At 44.0% G+C, this 22,703-nt stretch overlaps 1 protein-coding gene across 1 annotated transcript; it reads left to right on the top strand.

Annotated features, from left to right (window-relative positions):
• Positions 1-805: 805 nt before the first annotated feature.
• Positions 806-22,186, top strand: YWHAB (tyrosine 3-monooxygenase/tryptophan 5-monooxygenase activation protein beta). Its single transcript, XM_047853020.1, has 6 exons — positions 806-1,012; positions 15,267-15,569; positions 17,750-17,873; positions 18,757-18,920; positions 19,779-19,874; positions 20,173-22,186. The coding sequence occupies exons 2-6, from the start codon at positions 15,276-15,278 to the stop codon at positions 20,227-20,229; spliced, it is 735 nt and encodes a 244-aa protein (XP_047708976.1). The 5' UTR covers positions 806-1,012; positions 15,267-15,275; the 3' UTR covers positions 20,230-22,186.
• Positions 22,187-22,703: the final 517 nt, after the last annotated feature.

The raw sequence follows: 22,703 nt of genomic DNA, 5'->3' as shown, positions 1-22,703 counted from the left end.
ACTCCAAGACAGCAAGGCCCGTCTGTCTCATGCTTGCTCTGTCTCCAGCACAGAGCACAAAGCCTGCTCAGTAAATATTTGTTAAAAGAATGAATGAAAGGGAGGGAGAAGAGGTGAAAGACGTTCTGGAGAACTAAGTTCAATGGGAGTGGGGGCTGTAGAGGCCTGTTTCCTTCCCTTAAGCTTTCCCTAGGAGGCTTGGGAAGGGCGTGTCTCAACGAAGAGATCACAGAGACCCGCTTCAAAAAAAGAACCAAGGACTTGGCCGGTTCCAGTCCTGGTCCGGGCCACAAAAGAGCAAAATGGTAAGTACCGTTAAAGGGCTAAAGGGAAGATTAAGCGAAAATTGAGGGAAAAGCAATTTCTGTCCTTCCCTAGGTCCAGTATTCCCAAAACACATGGCGAAAGGGGACTGACCTCAGCCTCCGACCCGGTGGCGATCCCTTTTTGGGTGGGGAGGGAACGAATGACCCCGGAGACTGTGGTCCTGGTCCTGCCGGGTTCCGAGCCCAAGCAGAGAGCGCAGCACCTGGGGCTCACGCCCGCCCAAGCCCTCACCTCGCCCAGTCCCCAAGTTCCCACACGTTCCCTCCTCCCCCGGCTCCACCCCCTCTTCTCCCACCGCCTCTTTCCGCCCCCATTTCCGTCCCCCTCCGCCCGCCTCCTCCTCGCTCAGCGTCCGCGGCGTCCGGGTCTCCTCTCCCCTTCTCCTCCCTCCGTCAGCGCCCCTCCTGGGCGGCCGGGGCAACCCCGTGGCCCGCTCGCCCAATGAGGAGCCGGCGCAGGGGCGGGGCGGGGCTCGGGCCGGAGCGGAAGTGGTGACCGGAGCGGAAGTGGAGCTGCTGCCGCCACCGCCGCCGCCGATTCCGGAGCCGGGGTAGCTGCCGCCGCCGCCGCCGCCGCCTTTGCAGCCGCCGCCACTGCTGCCTGAGGAGTGGGCTTGGGAAGGAAGCGGTGATTCGCGCTCGGAGCTTCGCCCGCAATCACCTTTGCTCCCTGTTGTCCTCCCCCGGTGAGTGCGGTGCGGGGTCCGCCCGGGGCCCCTGGGGGCCCAAGCGCAAAGCTTTTCCCAGGCGCCAGCTGCCGTGGCGACGCGGGCGAGCTCGCGGGTGGACCCCGGGAGGTGTTGGCGCGCGGCTTCCCCGGCCCCTCGAGGCCGCCTGCGGCGCAGGCCCGGCCTGGCCGCGGCCCCTCCCTGTTTCCGGGGCCGAGCCCCATCGCTTTCGGAAAGGCCTGGGCAGCCCTCGCCGCCTGCGGCCCTGCCCTGCGGGCGGGGTGCGGCTCCGAACGGGACCCGGAGGGACGTCGACCCGCGGACCCCCGACCCTCCATTCCCCCCTCCCCAGCTTCGATCCCTGCGCGACCCCTCCCTGCTCCTTGGCGAAAACCGACCCTTTAAGCCCTATTAACCCTGTTCCTTGCTTTCTGGTTTCCAAAAATTAAAATTTAACCCAATACGGGCGAGTTTTCGAGGCCCAGGGCCTGTATTGACTCCCCTGGATGGGTAAGGGGTTTAACCTTGGGAGAGAGCAAAGGGGAAACCCCCTCCCACTTTGCAGTAAAGCCATTTCTTCATCGTTCGCTGGCTTGGGAGCCTAGCAGAACCCGAGATTCCCTGAGAAGCACAGGGTTGAGGTTTGAACCAAGAAAATGCATTTGTTGGAACCGGTTACTGAGTCAGGCCTGATGCCCGGGAAAAAAATATCAGAGACTGAAAATCGGGAGTGTTTTCCCACGGTATTTACCGTCATTTAATGCCAAAGTCTTTTGTGTCCTCACCCAACATTTACCCATACTGTGTGTTAGCACGTTTTTAGGGCTGAAATTTGCCTGGTGCCCTCTCTGGTGAGGGGGAAGGGGTGGGATTGATTTGGGCCCCTTATCTTTAGAGGATTGAGTACATCTTTGTTGCAAATGGAGAACTGCATGTAATGGGGTTTTCAAAGGTGGCAGTATTGGTAATTTGCCAGCGTTTCTGTAAAAATGCATGTCTCTTGTCCTTGGCTTCACTCCCTTTTTCTTTGGTAAGGCTAGGTAGCATCAGACTCTGATTTTACTTGTCCTGTGTGGGAGACGGATTTTGGCAAGATGATGTTATGAACATACAAAATCAGGCGGCCACAGGATCCAAAGCAGAAAGATGAAGCACTTTCAAGAACATGAAAATTGTCTGAATTTCTCACTGTGTCTCAATTGTTCATATGAAACCACACACATAGGCAGGCAGTTTATAGAACTGGACACACAGCTACTCAGCTTTTTGCATTTTCTCTTTGGAAATTTATGTGTATACATAGTGCTTGATTATTAGTGATTTTCTTGACTGCTCCCAACGTACCCCATTTCTCAGGAATATCTCAGTTGTCTGAGCCCTCATTTTTCTTGGATCTTTTTCCCTAGCAGCATACAGAATGGTGAGGGTAAAACGTGTCAGTTTTTACTGAACCCTACTTAGAATTTTAGGTGTGGTCTTCCAAATGGAACGCTAATAATTCGTAGCAACTACTGAATTATTTTCCTAGACTCTCTTCGGTGAGATAAGAAACCATTCACCCATCTTACAGATGAAGTCTTTATGGGAAATGAGGTCATTTGGACTAGACCACACACCTAGTTTTTAGATTGAATATCCTCATTCATCAGGAGCAAATGTTTCTGGACTGTCAGCTCCTGGAGTATGGCTCCTACCCTATAATCTTCTGTACATTTCCCATCATGCAGTGCTTGTGTTATGTTGAAGCCATTTTAGAATTGGAGCTCTATAGATCAGGAAGGCAGCCTCCATAAAACCAGGCGGAGCAAATTCCCATGATGCTAGTTCCGGAGGCACAGTCTCCAGAGACTTGAGCCACTGCAAAAAGTGACTTTTGCCCAATTGGCTGTGGATATAGAAACAAAGAGCACTGGACTTGGAGTCAGATAAATTTGGTTCAGGTCTTGCCTATAGCATTTTCTAGCTGTGGGATCTTTAGCATGTTACTTAATCTCTGGTTCTTAGCTTCTCTATCTCCAGAGTTGTCCTGAGGCCTTTTTTACAAACTGTAAACTGTTAAATATAAGCTTTTGGTTTTGTTTTGTTTTTTTTTAAATCACAGAGTCCACTATTAATAGCTTTCTTTTTTCTTCAGCTGCATTCTCTTGAGACCCATCCCTGCTTTATATACCTGTTGCTTTTCAAAAATCGATATATTATTGTAGAACTTTATTTTGTGTATAGCATCTCCAGTCTTTCTGAGCCTATTTGCATCTGTATAATACGAATGGTAATATAGTCTTTGTTGTGTTGTGACAAACTCAATAATTAAAATAAGCATATGGGGTATAGTAGGTGTTTAATAAATGTTAGTTGACTATATGTGTGAATATACATATATAGAGACTAGACAAAGCATAAATGCTGCATAGCTTAGACACAAGAATCCATCCATTTGTGGGGCACTTGGATGTCTCAGTTGGTTAAGCGTCTGACTCTTGATTTTGACTCAGGTCACAATCTCCCAGTTCGTGAGTTTGAGCCCTGATTCATGCTCTGCTCTGACAGCCTGGAGCCTGCCTAAGATTCTCTTTCCCTCTCTCTCTGCCCCTCTCCTGCTTGCTCGCACGTGAGCTCTCTCTCAAATAAACTTAAAAAAGAACCCGTCCATTTGTAATTTATTCATCAGCTGATGAGGTAGCATCAGGTAATTAGTCTATAATAATAGTAATCACTTACACTGCCTACTGTGTGGCAAGCTTTGCTCTAAGCACCTGACACATATTAACCAAGTCTTCCTAACAACTAACAATAAATAGGTAAGTACAATTAGCCCCATTTTACAGATAAGGAAATTGAGGCATAGAAAAGTTAGATAATTTTCCCAGGGGTGTATATACTTAGACCCATACACAGCACAAGGTAAGTAAGCGCTGCAGCCAGAAATCAAACCCAGGCACTTTGGCTCTAATAACAGGTGTCTGCTAATGGTAGAACATGTTTTGTGTGAGCACCGTTTAGTTCGTAACATTTCTTTACACATATCCTATTACAGTAAATGTGTTTGGGTAGGAATTTTAGCTATTTTTGAGGATAAATATCATGTAATACATCGGAGGGACCATATTCATTCTGACCTGTAGGGATGAGACTGCTGGTGTGCATCAGGAAGCAAGCTTGTGAAGACCCCAGTGTTTTCTAGCATTTGCTTCATATTAGGAAAAGGATTCATCAGTTACTTTGCGGCACACTGATTTATCTAATCCTAGGTTCTTTACCTAATGGGATGTGGTCAGGACTATCATCACTGATTTTGGCTTATCATACTACTTTTTTTTGTAGATTTTGATACTTTCCATATTTTGTTGGGGAGGAAGAGATGAGAAAATAAATCTACGTAAGTAGAGAGAAAATTATAAGTTCCTGTTAGGCTACCTATTCTTTCAGTGGCATCACATTAGGCAGCTGTCCTTGAAATAAGGATACCCCAGACTTAACTAAGATTTACTTGTAAAGGGACTTTACACCCCTTGGTTCCTGCATTTTTGTAGGAGAGGTGACAGTTCACACTAGCGAGGGGGCGAGAAATTTGTTTTTTAAAAGCACCTTCTGAGCATTACAACCATCTTGGTCTCTATAGGAATCTGGTTCTGGTAGTCATCTGTATGTCATGAGGGAGAAACTTTACAGTTGGAGCTGGATTCTAAGGGAATTTTTCTAAGGGGAATACTTAGGGAGGAAAAATAGACTAAAGTACTTTCTATTTTGGGATATGTGTGCTAAAAGCCAAGTAAAAAAGCTTACTGCTTTCTGGGCTAAAAGATCTTCTAATACAGGCATAGTTGTGTTTCTAATATGTACTTATAATGAGATGAGATTGATGGCCTCAAGAGAACAAGTCATTCCCAACAGTAAGTTAGTGAGACAACATTTTTTTTTTTTTAAATAATCTGGCCAGTTCTCTCTTATGTAAGTTTTTTTCCTGTTAGTTTTATTTCATTGTTTAACCTGAGAGACCCAACAGTAAAAGTTATTTCTGAATGGCCTTGACCGGGACAGAGGTAACAATAAAGTAGATATGAATCCTGGCTATTGTTCTATTTGCCCACAGACCTCAAAGCTTATTTGACAGTCTTTTGAGTTTTTGGCATATGCTATTTTTAACTCCTTAATTTTATTTTGATTTTTAAAGCTAGATGAATTAACGTAAGGCCGATTCTGAAATCTCACTGTAATGACTTTGTATGTTTTTTGAAAAGTTGTCCATTTTATCTTTTCCTTAAGTAAGCATTGGGAATCCTAGTTGAGCATTAGGAGGTAGTGCCACATAGAGGAAAGACCATGTGGCAGCTAATACCTGTGTGACCGTGGGCAGGTTACTCCTGGCATCTGTGAAAGGGGACAATGGCACCTACCTCATAGAATACTTAGGATTAAATGAGTTGATAATAAAGGCCTAGTGCTTTACACATTTAGGTAAACCATAAATGATGGGTATTTTTGTTATTTATTAAATCAACAATCAACTGGCATGGGCTTCTGAAAAGAGGAGATGGACAGAAAATTTTCTAAGGGCTTGTTGAAACTCAGTTTGAATCTATAAATATAAAAATTGGGGGGTGCCTGGATGGCTCAGTCCATTAAGTGTCTGACTTCGGCTCAGGTCATGATCTCGCAGTTCGTGGGTTTGAGCCCGGCATCGGGCTCTGTGCTGACAGCTGAGAGCCTGGAGCCTGCTTTGGATTCTGTGTCTCCCTCTCTGTTCCTCCCCGACTCATGCTTTGTCTCTCTCCCTCTCCCTCCTTCCCTCCCTCCCTCCCTCCCTCCCTCCCTCTCTCCCTCTCTCCCTCTCTCCCTCTCTCTCTCTCAAAAATAAATAAACATTAAAAAATAATTCAAAAATTAGTAGCTGAGAAACATTAGTCAAAAAGTATAGTGTTGTCTTCTGATTGGAGCTAAGGTGGCTCTATTCAAAAAGTAGACTAAGGCAGAGTGTAAATATAGTCTGTATTTTATAGGTCAGATGTGGTCTACTTATCTCTGTCCACATAGGAAGTAACAGCCTTGTGCACTTCTTTTAAAAAAGTGCATCGAGTGGCGCCTAGGTGGCCCACTCGGTCAAGTGGCCCACTCTTGCTTTTGGCTCCGGTCATGATCTTGAAGTCGTGTGATTGAGCCTGGTGTCAGGCTACATGCTGACAGCACAGAGCCTGCTTGGGATTCCCTCTCTCCCTCTCTCTCTGCCCCTTCCCCACTCATACTTGTGTCTCTCTCTCTCTCTCTCTCTCTCTCTCTCTCTCTCTCTCTCTGTCCCCCTCTCTCCCCCCCCAAAGTAAATAAATAAACTTCAAAAAAAAAAAAAAAGGTGCATCAAGTGATGAAACAGTCCTACTCAGCATGGCAGGCATTATGCCACAAGTTGGGTGCCCAGAGATAAAGTCTGGATTCCTGCCTTAAACTCCCAGTCCAGTGTGGGAGTCAACAAAGACATTTAGGGTAAACTATTTTAGAAATAAGCATAGGTAAATTAACATGTGTCTTTCTTTTAAAAGTCTTTAAATAAATCCATTTGGATTTAAAAGAAATGAGGTGTGGGGGCGCCTGGGTAGTAGCTCAGTCAGTTGAGCCTCCAACTTTGACTTCCTCTCAGGTCATTATCTCACAGCTCCTGAGTTTGAGCCCCTAGTCAGGCTCTGTGCTGACAGCTCAGAGCCTAGAGCCTGCTCCGGATTCTGTCTCTGCCCCTCCCCTGCTTGTGCGCGCACCCTGTCTCTCTTTCTCTCTCTAAGAAACATTAAAAGCAAAAATGAGGTGTGTAGTTAAGTGTCCCTTCCCTGGCTGACCATGTTGGTTAGACTTTTGTGTGGCTGCTGTTTGAGTGTTTACAGTGCGTAGAGACTGTTAAGTATTTTGCATCATGAACTGGTTTACTTCTTACAAAAACCATATTGTGTGATTTGCCTGTTTTATGCATGAGAAAACAGACTCACAGAGGTCAGGTAACCTATAGAGTTGGGGTGTGGTACTGGTAGTTGGGCTGAGTCACTCCATTATGTAGGTGGGCTCAAAGCTTTTGAACCCTATTCACAAGATTGACCAGTTGAGCTGCGTTTATGGATCAGAATCAGCATATTGTCTTTTGGGATTGATCCTTTAAAGCCAAGATATCGATTTGTTGTCCTGTCTGCTGGGTTCACATTGTGTGACCTTGGGTATCACTTAATGCCTCCATTGTTTTAGTTTTGGCTAATTGGACATAATTAACAACAATATTCAATAACTGATGCGGAAGAGGGAAGAGATTTTGAAATAGAAGTTTTCCTCCACAATTCTGTGTTTGCTGGACATCAGCGCTAATGATTTTGTATTTCGGACATGCTGTTTCATTTTCTGACAGAGAGCCTGCAGATGTTCGGACGGAATTAAGTTGGTGACATGACTCTGAATTTTGTGTGTTGAATGGCACACAGACATGTTTAGAGTGGGTGTTTTTCAGCGAGTAGTTTTCTTTAAGAGCTAGGAGTACTTCACTTTTTCTGGGTAGCACCCCCTGACCACCAGGTCCCATTGACTTTCTCACTCCTTCCTGCTTGTAGCTTGGCATCTGTTTTTCCTTCAGCAGAGTGACTCCAGAACTGTACCTTTGGCCTTATGGTGCTGTGGATGCTCTGTCCGGAATGGTGCGGCTGAACGCTAGTCAGAATTTACGATCCCTTCCTACCCCGTGGAAACTTGGGAGTCTAGATTTTTAAGGTGCTCCTGTCAGTGAGTTCCAAGAAAAGAGTTCATACTCAAAAAGAGTTTTTTCATTTGCAGTGATTTCAACACACACTGAATTATATGCACTACGTTTTTGTGAAGTAGCTTAAGGGTAAGAATGTGTCTACTTTCTTTCCTTTACTCCGACCGGGCACCTACTAGCCCTTTTTTTGCACATCGTCTTATTTGATAGCAACTAATGTCTCCTTTTAACATTTGAGGAAACTGAGGCTCAGAGAAGTTACTTTAAACGTCGCCAAATTTCTCTTTTTGAAGCCCAGATTTGTTGTATGTGGGGCTTTCCTAGAAACAGATTCCATTCCCGTGTGTTTCATAATTAGACACATGATAGACCATGGCATCCTTATTTTAAATTTCTAGCAAATTATTAAGCTCTGTTAAAGCTCATTATTTTATTATTTAAAAAGAAAATTTTTTTAATGTTTATTTATTTTTGACAGAGAGAGAGACACACACACACAGAGCATGAGCAGGGGAGGGGCAGAGAGAGAGAGAGGGAGACATAGAATCTGAAACAGGCTCCAGGCTCTGAGCTGTCAGCACAGAGCGCGACGCGGGGCTTGAACTCACGGACTGCGAGGTCATGATCTGACCCAAAGTCGGACGCTCAACCGACTTTGCCACCCAGGTGCCCCAAAGCTCAGTATTTTAGAATTGAGCATGTCCTTTTCCTTGAAGACAAAACATAACTGAAAGTTAGATATAGCTGAAGGCCACGTTTCACAAGGTCATTTTCAGTTCTTTTCTTCCTTTGCAAGGCTGCTTTTCTTTTTTTAATATGGATTAGCACTGGGTAGTCATTTTTATTTTTTTCCTTCCTGTGCTTGGATATCTGCTTCAGGCTACTGCGAAATGGCCTCTCAGTATTCTGAACCTGGCTAAAAGAAATCCTCTAGGCAAAGAATTTTGAGATAGAGGGCCGTGGTTGGTTCGTAGATACTTTCATTTCAGCATTTACTGTCAGATTTGATGTTTCATGTATTTGAAGGAAATCCTGTTATTTCATGGGCACCCTCATAATTATTCTTCATAATATCACTTAGCGGTATTTTACAAAAACCAAATACTTTTGTGCCTCTTTTTCTTCCTCTTCCGATCATATGTATCTCTTTAATAGATAAGTGACATTAATTCCCTTCTTTTAACAGGCCTGTAGTCTCGTACCAACTCTCCATCTTCTTAACCGCTCTGCTCTTGGAGATTTAGCTTGTTTCCAGTTTTTCACTAAGCATTGCTGATTTAATCGGCAAATGCTTCCCAGTCCTCTAAAGTGTTTACAGGACCTCATCCAGTGGCTTAGCAGAGATAGACACCCATCATCATCATATGGCTGTGCTTGAGAACCGTTCTGAGGCATCTCCGTGTCGGCATTCCTGATTGGTGTGCCCAGCACAAGGAAGTCTGCTGGTACTCTGCCTGGTTTGATGTGTTGCGGCCTCTAACAGGTTTGCTCTGGCGTCTTTGAGCGGTCAGTGCCAGGCTGGATGGTGAGACTACAGCCTTTTAAGGTTTCGGGGAGGCAAATAAAGGACCTCTTGCTGATGTTTCTCTTGGTAGGACATTGGTTGAGAGTCTCAGAAGAAAAGTAGGTCCTGATTATAAACCATCACTTCTTGGCATTCAATTCAAGAAAATTCAATTAGGAACTAATGAGCGAAGGTGTTACGGTTAACATGTGTGTCCATTTTGAGGCTGTTGAAGGCTGGAGTCTTATCTAGGAATGTTAACATTGTAACATACTCACTTCCTATACAAGAAGACTCTAGACTTGCTTTCCTTCTCCTGAGTTGAATGTTAAGTAAATAAATAAAAAACCGAGCTCACATCTGTGGGCCGGCACGGAGATGTGTAGGTACTGTTAGAGGAATAATAGTGCTTCCATTGGTTTCACACTATGCATTTCTTTTCAGAAAAAGATTTCCTTTAATTTCCTGCACCACCTCATCACAGCACCTCTTGTGAGCTAGATGTCATGTCTCCAGTGCACAGATTGGAAGGCTGAGATCGAACAAGCTCATGGGGCTTTGTAGTAGCACATCCCGCTCTTACACCTGGTCCTGTTGCCTTTCTGCCATAACCACATACAGCTACCCTGCTCTTTCTGCTCTCCCGGTACTGATTTGTTGAGAAAAGTTGACAGATACTTATTTGAGCATTAGTTTTGTGCTTGGCACAGCGTTAGCCATTAAGTGAGGAACCAATGGGGAGCTTTCCTGTGAGGACATAACACGTGGGACTGTTGGTGAAGGGACCCTGCTCATCATGTGTACCAGCAAACGTATGGAATGTAGGCCCTGGACTGTGTCATAGGCTACAGGTACATTTGGATTCATAGGCTGGTCCATCAGCAGGGGCTAGGGTAGCCATGGAAGGCTTTCTAGCCAGGTGGATGGATAGGGTTTGCATAGGCAGGAAGTACAGAGGAGAGCATTCTAGACCGAGGAACTAAAAAAGCCCTTTCAGGGGTGTTTGAGCCTGACATGTGTAGGGTATTCGAGGGTCTTGTCCAGCCGGAGAGAAAGATCCATGTTGGAGAGTGGCCAGTGAGAAAGCCGGACCGGTACGGAAGAGCCACATCGACAAAGGACTTCGAAGGCCGGGCAGAGTTTAGACTTGGTGGAGCTGCCAGAAGAGTCGTTGAGGGTGACTGAGTGAGGGTGGGGGCGGGACTAAGAGTTACTTTGGTTTTTTCCTCTTTTTCTGTTGAAGTACAGTTGACTGGCTGTGGTACACTAGTTTCAGGTGAACAAGATAGTGACTCGACAAGTCTACACGTTAATGCTGTGCTCACCCGAGCGTAGCTGCCACCGGTCACCGTCCAACGCTGTTACAGTACCACTAACGATATTCCCTGTGCCATGCATGCCTTTGGCAGAGTAATTTTGGAGGAGGATGCAGGCGTACAAGGAATGAGGTACACACATTATGAGGATTTAATGTGCTTGTGAAGAATAGGTACTTGGTGTTTTGAATTATCTGAGTGGAGGGAAAACTGCCACATTTGCAGTTTTATTATTCCTTCGTGTGGGGATCTGTTCATGCAGCAGATGCCAGTTGATGCGGATCGGATGCAAGGTGCTGTGGGAGATCTGCCCTGAAGAGTTTATGGTGTGGTGAGGGACTTAGAGATAAATACATATCATTTTGGTACTGAAGAAACGTGATAAGTCGTGAAGAGAGAGATAGATGAAATGCTTTGTTGAGAATATTTTCAGCTTGGAGCAGCTCTCTCCAGTAGAAATAGAATACAATCCTCACGTGTTAAAAATTTTTTGGTGGCTACATTAAAAAAGCAAAAAGCATGTGAGATTTACTTCAATAATTTTTCATTTTTTTGTTATTTTTAATTTTTTTTTGTTCGTTGGAGAAAGAGTGTGAGCAGAGGAGGGGGGCAGAGGGAGACACAGACTCTTAAGCCGGCACCACGCCCAGCGCGGAACCCGAGTCGGGACTTGATCCCATGACCGTGGTATCATGACCTGAGCTGAAATCAAGAGTCCAGCACTTAACTGACTGAGCCACTCAGGTGCGCCTATTTTAATAGTTTTTTTAAAAACTTAACTCCACGTATCCAAAATACCATGGTTTCCACATGTGACATAGCTACATGCGGCTGGTGGCTATCATGTTCGACATCTCCAGCGTGGTGGTTTCAGAAAGACTTCATGGGGGGATGGCACTCAGGCCACTCTGAAGAATGCTGTATGCTCAGTAGATGGGAAGGGACGTTCCAGGCAGAGGGAGTGGCTTCGTGAGCAAAGACATGGAGACCGAAAAGCAGACTCCCAGGAAAACCATTTTGGCAGAAGCACAAATTGTGTGGAGGGCATGTTTTGGCAAAAGGCTGGAAAGATAGGCTGGAAAATCTTCAATGACGGGAGTGAATCCGACTACTATTGGCGGGAGGGAACTTTAAAGAATTTTGAGCAGGAAGTGACTCAGTCAGAGTTTTAAGAATGGGTCTGTTCTTTAAGACACCAAGAGGGCTGAAGGTAACAGGAGACTAAAGGCCGTGGGTCTGGGGAGACTGGAAGGGAGGCTTATTGCAGATGCAGAACTAGGAACCGTTCCAGATCTCTCTTGTCTCCTGCCTTCCTCCAAACTGCTGGGTGTTGTGTAACCCATTTCCTGTTGAAATTGGTCTAGCTGCTTCAAAATCCGTGTTATATAAGTCAAAAGTTATGTAAGCAGTAGGCATCAGGACACTTGGCTGTGGTTTTTGTTTGTTGTAGTTGTCGTGTGCCTGTGTGTGTATGAAATTAAAGTTTTTTAAACAGATGGGTACATTTTTGAAACCGTGTATTCAGTCTTAACATATCGTGATGGCTCTCAATGTCCAAGAAGCTCTTGCAACTTCTGAAGAAGCTTGAAATACTTGGCCCCGAAACAGCCCATATTTGATTTTGAGAAATAGGGCATGTACCTTTGGGAGCTCCCAGGGAGCAGTCAGGATTCTTCAGAGAGGTAGGATTCAACTTTTACTGTTTGGGAGGGGAGCTTAAGTGGGGGGCTGGCAAGGCCAAAGAGTTTCGTGGCATCTTTGGGGTAGTGTTGATCCTTTGTGTTTCTCTACTACTCTTTTATAATCCCGCATGTGATGGCTTGGCTCTGAATTGGCTTTGGGCCAGTACTTTATTAATTGGAATCTTTCCTGGTGGAGTTGCACAGGTGCTGTTCGATGAACTTCAGAGTGGGCCACTAAGTGATCGCTAACTTTGAATTCATCCGCAAACTGGAACGTTTCTGAAGTTATTGAAAGTTAGCTTCTCTCAGAATGTTTCTCACTTTGAGGAACAGCGAAGGTGGGATTTTTTGCTGTCTGAAAGTCTGAAAGACTTTGTGGTCAAGAAAATTAGACATAGTGAGTAAGTGTGTAATTTGAACACGAAGGATGGCATCCTTTTGATGGACTTTGATCAGAGTAGACTAGGCTGTGTTGTGGCAGCCAACAGCACCAGCATCTCCATGACTTCACCCAGTGACCATACTTCCAGTCCAGGGCCAGCCTGTAGGAGTCCCTGCACGACACAGTCACTCGGGGACTCGGGCTTCCGGCACTGCACAGCGTCTAGAGCACACGGCCTTCTAGGTGGCTGCTGTATAAGAGGAGAGCCTCTCCGATGACATACAGGCTTTCAGTTGTCACCTGGAAACAGCATCATTGCCGCTGTTTGATTAGAACTGACGCTGTGCCCCTGGGGACTGCCGGAAAATGTAGGAGAGCAAATGGAATGTTTCATGAGGGTTATTATCTCTGTTACAGTCTCCCTCTAGTGACGTGGGTGAAGATGTCGGGCAGATCAGGTGAGACTTGCTTCACTGAGTGTGAGCTTAGAGTTAGCAAGCCTTATGTAGGACGAGGCTCTGAGTATGACTTAGATCATAGGCAGTGGGAAGGAAAATAGTAGTTCTGAACTTAGAGAACCAAATCTGTCGGAATTGTCTAGGTTTGGGGCGTATCTTATCTTATGCTCCATCTAATAACACATTTTCATGTGATAGGGCCCTGTCTGTAGAATTTCTCGCTTAAAAATGCAGAAATAGTTGAGGCAAAACCATGTTGTGAGGAGAGGTCGTACTTCCTTTGCTATTTTAAAATTATTAGCCATTTTCAGAGTCTTAAATTGTGATGCTGTGTATATAGTAATGAAAGAATTTGGGTTTTCTGTTTTATCTTTTAAAGATTTTATTTTTAAGTAATCTCTACACCCAGCATGGGGCTCGAACTCACAACCCCAAGATCAAGAAAGAGTCTGACTGAGCCAGCCAGTCACCCCTGAAAGAATTTGTTTTAAAAATACTGATAACTCCGGAGTGCCTGAGTGGCTCAGTTGGTTGGGCGTCTGACTCTTGATATTGGCTCAGGTCATGATCTCAGTTTGTGGAGCCTGTTTGGGATTCATTCATTCTCTCTCTCTCTCTCTCTCTCTCTCTCTCTCTCTGCCCCTCCCCCATGCTCTCTCAAAATAAGTAAACTTTAAACAGATACTGATATTCCTACTATTATTTAAAGTAGTATTTTCCCTTTTTGTACCTAAGATAATAGTATATTTGTGCACCGTGGCACAGAGGGACATATCAAAATTTAAACTAACAGTACGTAAAACAAACTTTTTGGTTCGTTTTGTTTAACAAAATTTTTTAGCTACATATTTATTCCAAAAACTGAATTCTCTGTAAATAGTGATTATTGTGAGGAATTGGCTAAGGGGAGGTGAATAATTTGAGGCATATTAACTGATGGGTGTCTAAAAGGTTTGATAAGCTGAGGTCACTGAAAGTGACTATTCCAAATTTTTTTTTTTTTAATTTTTTTTAATGTTTGTTTACTTTAGAGAGAGAGCGCACGCCGAACGGGAGAAGGGCAGAGAGAGAGGGAGACACAAAATCTGAAGCAGGCTCCAGGCTCTGAGCTGTCAGCACAGAGCCCGATGCGGGCCTGAACTTGGAAACAGCGCGATCATGACCTAGGCCAAAGTCAGACACTTACTTACCCGACTGAGCCACCCAGGCGCCCCTCAAAATTTTTTTTTAAATGAACTCAGTTATGGTTTGAAGTTCTGTTGCTGTGCATCTTGAATGTATTCCTCTTACAACCTATGCCATATACAAAATTAGTGCCTGATGCTTGTTTGTAATGCTCTAAACTTCTCAAAGCACCTTCACATAGATCGGGTCATTTGTTCCTCACGGCAGCGCCACGGAGAGTAGGTAATGTTCTTACTTTCCAGTAAGGAAATTGAAGCTCTCAGAGGTTAAGTGATGTGACCAAGGTCATATTCCACTTGTAAGTAGCAGAGCCGGTGCTGGAGAGAGCTGAATCTGCCTGCCTTTGGTTTATGCTCTTGTCTACAATGTGTCCTTGTAACAAAGTTAGCAAAGTGCAGAAGATCCAGTAACAATGGCTCCTATTTTTAGGTGCCCGCTCTTGATGGGCACTACCAAATGTAACATTTAAAGCTCTAGCTTTGCTTTAAAATTAATGGAAGCAATCATCACACTTCATCACACGTAAGGTGTTTTTCTCTATACTATGGGGAAAAATTCATACTGGTCAAAACCAGACAGTTCTGGAAAGAAGTTAAGGATGTGTGTTTAGCATAAGCCTCTAAAGAAATAGTTGGTACAGCGGCCTCCATGTGCTGGGAAGGCAGACAGGACACGTGGGGACAGAGACGAGTCTCCAAGGGGTCTCTCAGCAGGGTTGCCTGGAGCCTTCTCCGAACCTCCATTTCTTCACCTCAAAAAGGGGGAAGGGATTGTTGTGAACATATCTACTCTTGGTAAAAAAACAAAAAAAAAAAAACAAAAAAAAAAAAACCTAGAAAACTTAGCAAAGTTCTTAACCCTGTAAGTGCTCATGTTCAGCATTGCCAAGGGCTTTTGGAAGCACACGTTTCGTATCTAGGTATGATTCTCACCACACGGTTGGAAGAAGATTTACATTGCATTTCCTGGGCCCTGAACCCTGACACTTGCTTCCTCTCTTTTTTCTCTCTTGCTCCTGTTCTAGGGAACGACCATGGATAAGAGTGAGCTGGTACAGAAAGCCAAACTTGCTGAGCAGGCCGAGCGCTACGACGATATGGCTGCGGCCATGAAGGCGGTCACGGAGCAGGGGCACGAACTCTCCAATGAGGAGAGAAACCTGCTCTCCGTGGCCTACAAGAACGTGGTGGGCGCCCGCCGCTCTTCCTGGCGCGTCATCTCCAGCATCGAGCAGAAGACAGAGAGGAACGAGAAGAAGCAGCAGATGGGCAAAGAGTACCGGGAGAAGATAGAGGCCGAACTGCAGGACATCTGCAATGACGTTCTGGTAAGAGGCCAGTGCTTCCGTTTCAGATAGTGATTTCCAGACAGTATCGATTTAATGTGCAAATACAAACTCTCAAACGACTTCTGAGAGAAAGGTGTTGGAATGTACTGGAAAGCTGCAAACCAGTTGCAACTAATTTGTGAGCGTATGATGTGATTTCTCTCACCTCTTATTTGATCAGAGGTTGCTCATCACAAATGGGGTGTTTTCCCCTCCCCTCAAAAAGACCTGTGATAAACAGGAACACTGAGTCAGCATCCCTCCATCTTTTCTTTAGAAACCGCGTCCAGATAGGCAGGATGCCAGGTAGGTGCAGCCACAGATAGGCTGTTCTGTATGTCAGGCTGAGTGGTGATGTCCTCTCCAGCAGGGGAGACGGGAGCAAGAAGCTGAGCTCCCTTTCACCCTCTCCCAGTCGCGTCTGCACAGTGTAAAGGCCTGAAAGTTAGCCGCGCCCGTCAGTTTGGCCTGCGTTCCGAAGCCAGATCAGATGCGGTTGGGGATTGTCCTCTCCTGGGTTTTAGATAAGCCTTGGTCAAGTGATTGATTCTGAACTATTTCACTCTGACCACAGTCTGGGGTTGGATGGGAGGGGTGCGTATCCTAGAGCAAGTCATGATCATATTGTCTTTCCCTCACATCCTGAGCCCACTGGGAACTTTCTTTTTCTTCCAGGTGAAATCAGGTAAAAATGAACGGTGAGGGCTGCTTTGAAGGGAAAAGGAATTCACACTTGTGGATCTACCTCCTCCCCTGCTGGCTGCCTCTCCGAATTACTGCCCATGACACCTTTCTTTTGAAAACCAGTACAAAGCTTGTCAGCCATCAGGCAGTACTCCTCCTCCCTAACCCATAAGGAGTCACACCCTGTCTGTCTGCAGAGAGTATTAAAATGACGACTGCCCCTTGCAGCTTCTCACTCTGATTGACTAAATTCCCTTACAACTAAGCTTTTGCATTGAGCTGCCCTTCTTATGAGACTCATGGTGTAAGAGTGTCATGGCTAAATTTGTTGCCTGTTCGTAATTTGGGGGTTTGTTAATGGTGCACTAATTCCTGAATGTTAGGTACATCTGGTATTCAGATGAAGTATGGCATGCATTCCAAGGGCAAGAAAGTTCCATAATTCCTGAAATGTAGACCAGCTTTTAAGAGCATCTGAAAGAATGTGAAGAAAAGCATGGTACTTACTGCCTCTTAACCAGTTTTTCAGGATGCCACATTCTAAAACAACTCTTCGAAAATATTGCTCTGTATACGAAGCTTGGACTCCTTCAGAACTGCTTTTGTTGTAAGCATAAATGTTTAAAGGAATTTATTATTAATAATAGTATTAGCTACTTTTTGAGTGCTTACTACGTGCCAGGCAACGTGTTAAGCGCTTCATATACACTAGCTCATTTATCCTCATAATTATCCTAGAAGATGGCTATTATGCTTCCCCATTGTATAGCTGGGAAAACTAAGGCACAGGTGCTTAAATACAGGGTCACAGATAGTAAGTGGCAGAGAAGGGATTTCTACCCAGGTCCGGTTGATTTTCAACTTAGTTTTTGGCACTTTTGCTCTATTACCGCCTTTTTCCTCCCAAAAGGTAAAGATTTTTTTTTTTTTTTTAATTACAGAAGTAATACAAGTTCATTGTTTTTAAAAGGGGTGGGGGGAGCCAGGCAGAAGAGTATAAATAAGAGAGTAAAAATCATTTCTAATCCTGTCACATAGAGAACCATTATTAACATCTTGATAAATATCCCTCAAGAGTTTTCCCTTCCATATTTGCGTGTGCACATACATATTTTAATATTCAAATAGGATTCATGTGGTATTTATAATCCTTTTTTCTTTTTTTTTTCCACTGACTTGTTTTGAGAACCTTACCATGTTATCAGTGTGGTTCTGCATCGTCATTTTTAAGGCCTTACGTAGCATTCCATTGTGTGGCTATATTTTAATCAACCCCTTGTGGATGGTCAGAGTGATTTTTAACAGAAGGACACAGGCATCTGCTGTTATGACCTGGGCTAAAAACCACTTAAAAGCTTTGGATGGAAATTATGTTTTTTTAAATCTTCAAAAATATTATTTAGAAGTGGTAGTATGTGTTTTGAACCTCAAACATAGTTATAACATCTTCTAACTAATATTTCCAGATTCTTAACAGAATGTGAATCATTTTTTAGGAGCTGTTGGACAAATATCTTATTCCCAATGCTACGCAACCAGAAAGTAAGGTGTTCTACTTGAAAATGAAAGGAGATTATTTTAGATATCTTTCTGAGGTGGCATCTGGAGACAATAAACAAAGTAAGTAACTTTTTTTTCTCCTTAGAAATTTGACCAGTAGTGGAGCCAGTCTTCCTTCATAAGAATTTTAAAACCGTTTTTGCTTTGTTCCTCATAGACACTACTGTCACAGTACTGAAAATTTTGAAGACCACAGCACTGTGCTGACCTGTGATTAGCAGGGTCATGGGGAGTGACAAATCAGAATGTATCTAAGGGGAAAACAGGGCATGAAAAGTGTGGCGCAGTAGTGTGTTTAAAGAGATCCTTTTCTTAAAAAAAAAAAAAAAAAGGCTCGTTATTGAAACTTTGAAGTATCTGGTAGCCTAGAACCGCTATAGTAAATAGTGATGCATTTCTTTCATCACATAACGCGTTTTCGTGACGGTGATAACTACAGCTGTGCTTTTATTTAAGTGCCTGCTACGTGCCAAGTGTTCTAGAATCTCGTTTATTCCTTACAAAACTCTAGGAGTTGCGGTGGGAATCTGTTCGTTTTTCTGATAAGGAAACCAGGGCTCATGGAAGTTTTCACGTGCTCCAAACCCCACATCTAGTGAATAGGAGTTGGAATTCGAGTTTGGGTCTGTTGACTCCAAAGTCCATGATTCTTCCGCTGGAGCGTATTGTTTCCCGTGTTCTGTCTTGTTAAAGGTTATTTCTGTATTTCTTAACTGCTTTAGGAGACTTTGTCCTAATTGTTTTCATTTTCTCCCAAAGCATGTCATGTAGTACTTGGCTGAGAGTATACCTTTAACGAATGGTTGTTAATCAAATGGCGGAGACACCCCTCATTTGATGGTTCCTCAGCCACGCCCAGTGTGGTAAAATAACTAGATGGTGGTCCAATGTGCGATGCACCTGGGAAAGAACCTCCCCTTTAATGTTCTTATCTTTCTTATAGCCACTGTGTCGAACTCCCAGCAGGCTTACCAGGAAGCATTTGAAATTAGTAAGAAAGAAATGCAGCCTACACACCCAATTCGACTTGGCCTGGCACTGAATTTCTCAGTCTTCTACTATGAGATTCTGAACTCTCCTGAAAAGGCTTGCAGCCTGGCAAAAACGGTGAGAATGACCTTCTCTGCTTTCTGATCACAGGAAAACGGTGTGTGTGTGTGTGTGTGTGTGTGTGTGTGTGTGTGTGTGTGTGTGTGTGTGTGTGTGTGTGTGTGTGTGGTTGGTTGGTTTTGGTTTCGTGCTTGTTTTTTAAGAATTTGTTTTTATTACCTGAATTTAAGAAAATTTAGGAGGAAGGTAGTGTGTTATTTCTTGTCAAGCTCTGGGCTCTGTAGGCGCTGTTAGGTATTATATTTCTCATACCAAGATTTGAAGTTACTACTATGTAAACCAAAGAAAGAAATCAGACCAGGTTTTCTTTGTGTGCTGGGTTACCTCCTATCTTCTGTTGGTAACTCAGCTGCCTTTTCTACATATTTTTTAGTCTTTGAACATGCACACTGTTATTTAAGAATTTTTTAATCCGGAAAAGTTGTATGAAATGAATTCTCTAAGGTCTGGGACTTAATTGAATCAGATTTAGTGGTGTGAACTTCTGTTCTCACTTTATTCCCTGTATCCAGACCTTTGGAGTTTTAGTAAAGAAAGAAGAAAAGGGTTACTGGAAATATCTTTGGCAGTTAAAAAGTTATGTGAATTTGTGCTGGGTTGACAGTAACACCTGCTATCTTCTCACATACAGTGAAGTTCTCAGCTAGGACTTTTTTGTCATTGTTCGTTGGTGCTTTATGAACATGCATTATCTGTTTGCTGAAACAGCTAGCAAACAAGGTCGTAATAGCCTCAGTTCCCCCAAAGTACGGTACTGGAGAAGAAATTGTATTCACTTGTTGTTAACAGAAAAAAATGGGGCTAAACTAGCTCCAGAGAACCTGTGACAGCTTTGCTAAAGGCTCTTTGTTTTAGGCATTTGATGAAGCAATTGCTGAATTGGATACACTGAATGAAGAGTCTTACAAAGACAGCACCCTGATCATGCAGTTGCTTAGGGACAATCTCACTGTAAGTATTGCTGGTTTGTGCAGCTGTTTCTGGAGGGTGTATAATCTTGTTCCTACTCACTATTGCCCAAGACTCAAGGGGATCTGTACCCTGTAAGTACAGTTAAAAGCATTAAAATTGTTAAATTGGTTAGAAATGACTGCTGAAGTTTTGACCTTTGCAGTCTCCCTGTCTTCAATAATACAGGAAGAATTTTAAGCAGTGAAGATGGAAGATAAGCTGACACAGACTGGGCCTACCTCGCTGAGTAAATTTGAGTAGCCCTATTTTGATTCGAGCTCTGTTTTTCTCTTTTCAGCTGTGGACGTCGGAAAACCAGGGAGATGAAGGAGATGCTGGGGAGGGAGAGAACTAATGTCTGTTGTGCTTCGTGATCTGTTCAATGTCACTCTGTACCCTCCACATATATCCCTTTTGTGCGATAAAAAGAAAAAAAAAAAAGGAGTCGTACGTCGACTTTTAATTTTTCACAGCCTCAGCCTAGCAAAATGGTCCATGGGATAAACAGCTGGCGTTTGTATCTAAAATTCCGATTGGTCACATAAATGCCACGGCATTCTGAAGTTTTTATTTTGATTAACATTGACAGGATTACTGTGTGTTGAATTTTTTTTTTTTTTTTAACTGAACACTGTGATTATGGGGTTTTGTAACTTAGCAGACCTCTTACTGGTAGAAAAAAATAGACCTGAATTATGTGTAACTTTTTGGAAAGTTTAATCTGATATCCAACTAGTCCCTGAACTACAGTTCCATTGTAAAGTTGTACAGAAAGTTATAGAGATTATATTGTGACGCTGGGGCGTGGAGTGAGACACCTGTCCTGTGACATTCAATTGTGACAGCAACTCAGAGTAGTACTGCCTGTGTTTTGGGGATTACAGGCGCTTGGCCAGTCCGGGCTGTTGCCAGTCAAAAGTTCGTGACTGGAGACGTCCACAGTGTCTTCCTCTGAGTAAACTCGAAGCCTGAAATGGAAACTCTTTGTGGCAGATAATTGGGTTTTGACCCCGTGAAAAGGTCCAGTGCTCCTGGAACACGTGTTGTGTGACGTGTGGCTAACACCCCCTTCCTACAGCCGTCATACTGATTTGTCTTATGCTCCCGTGGTGGAATCTGTTTTCCTTATAACCAGGAGCTAGAGGGGCAAAAAGCTGTGTGTGTAGCCTATCAAAAAGGCCGCCTCTGTTTCCTGGGTGATACCTTTAAGAATAATGTTCTGCAGAGATTGCCTCTCACTTGAGAAGTACTCAATCTTCAGGTGCTTCCTAGCTCCCGGCTTCTAAATTTTGAAATCGAAACATTCTTCCCACTGTCCCTTTTGACTGTTGACTTCGGTATTCTTTTCCCTCTTTAAGTTTCTGTCCTGCTTCCTGACACCGTTTTCTTTTTGAATTCTGCCGTTGTGTTGTCTTCCGTTCATCATCGTATGTAATCCCATCTGGGCAGGGATGGGGGCCTGCAGGGAGTGAGCAGAGTTGTTGAGCACTTTGGTCAGCAGGCGGCGCTTCAGAGAGTTTCTGAGAAGAGCTCCCAGCACACAGCTCTGGCTTCCTCCAGCTCTCAGCACGCTTGTTGCTCTTCAGTCATACGGAAACCTGAATGAAAAAAGTATTTTTAAATATCCATGATTTCTCCCTGTATTGCAGCCAGCCCTGACAATGCTTGTTAGTACCTGTCACCAGATCTCCCAAGTGTGCCTCCTCCAGCCAAGTTCACAGACCTGTTTGAACAAGACCCTATGATGCAGGGAAGTTGCATGAACGCCGCAGTGGGGAGAGTCCAGAATAGCCAGGCCTACCAGTCTCACAGTTCCCCCCTCTCCCTTGAACATTCCACGTAGCCGTAGTGTCCACCTGTTTGTCCATCTGCTGAAATGAGAAAAGAAACATTCATGCACTGATTTAAAACAAACCAAAAGGAAAAAAAAAAAAGGAAAAAAAACAAAAAACAAAAAAAAAATCCCTGCCCCCCCCCCCCGCCCCTTCTAGCTGAACAAAAATGTGCAGTTAATACTTGGCGCTTGAAAATGCAGTAGTGAATGTGGAACGAGCCTGTCTGTATATCTGGTAGCTCTTTCTTGCTTTGTGTTTCCTCACCAGTATTCTGCCTCACGTTTGCTTCTGTGACGGTTATATTGCCGAGCAAGCACACCTGTGGTTGTGAAAATAGTATAGCAAAAAAAGAAAAATCCCCGGTTACCGATGTACTAGATTTGTGTATGTCTTTTCAACAGTTCTAGTTTCCACCTTACATGGAATAATCAGGAAAAGTGTAAAAATTCAAAAGTGAAATAAAAAATTTTATCAGTTGCCTGTGAATTGATCTATGGCGCCATCTCTCTCACTACCAGAACTAGCTACCTCTTCTGATCACACTATTTTTGGCTCAGTTCTTTCTTTAGAAGTAGGAAACATCCTTATTTCATCCCAGTTAGAACCCCAAGTCAAGGTGTTGTAAAAGGGAAGAAATTAGCATTAATTAACAACCATTTTCCACCCATTCTGTGCCACCTCTCCACCTTCCACAACAAACCGTGTCTTTTTTAGCTTCTGGGATTTGTTATCTACATTTATTTTGCATCCCATTCAAGACACACACGTCCCCCCACCCCCTTTTTTTAAACCCTGTGAGAGATGGTTGCACAAGGCTTGGTCATTTCCAGGGTTCTACGAATCCCTGTCACTGTTCATGGTAGCCTGCAACCCTGTTTCCTTATGGCGTCTGCCCCCTTTGCAAAAACTTGCACACTCCCACAAGGAGAGGGGGGGAAAAACATCAGGGTAGAGTGTATTTCAGCCCAAGGTGAGAATGGGTTTGGGGCTGGCT

Source organism: Prionailurus viverrinus, chromosome A3, assembly GCF_022837055.1.
Source record: "Prionailurus viverrinus isolate Anna chromosome A3, UM_Priviv_1.0, whole genome shotgun sequence".
In the NCBI taxonomy this organism is placed as follows: domain Eukaryota; kingdom Metazoa; phylum Chordata; class Mammalia; order Carnivora; family Felidae; genus Prionailurus; species Prionailurus viverrinus.
This window is presented reverse-complemented; position numbering and strand designations above follow the sequence as displayed.

Coding starts and splice junctions, on each gene's coding strand:
- YWHAB (XM_047853020.1), top strand. CDS start 15,276: ATGGATAAGAGTGAGCTGGTACAGAAAGCCAAACTTGCTGAGCAGGCC. Junction 15,570..17,749: donor ACATCTGCAATGACGTTCTG/GTAAGAGGCCAG, acceptor ATCATTTTTTAG/GAGCTGTTGGACAAATATCT. Junction 18,921..19,778: donor CTTGCAGCCTGGCAAAAACG/GTGAGAATGACC, acceptor TCTTTGTTTTAG/GCATTTGATGAAGCAATTGC.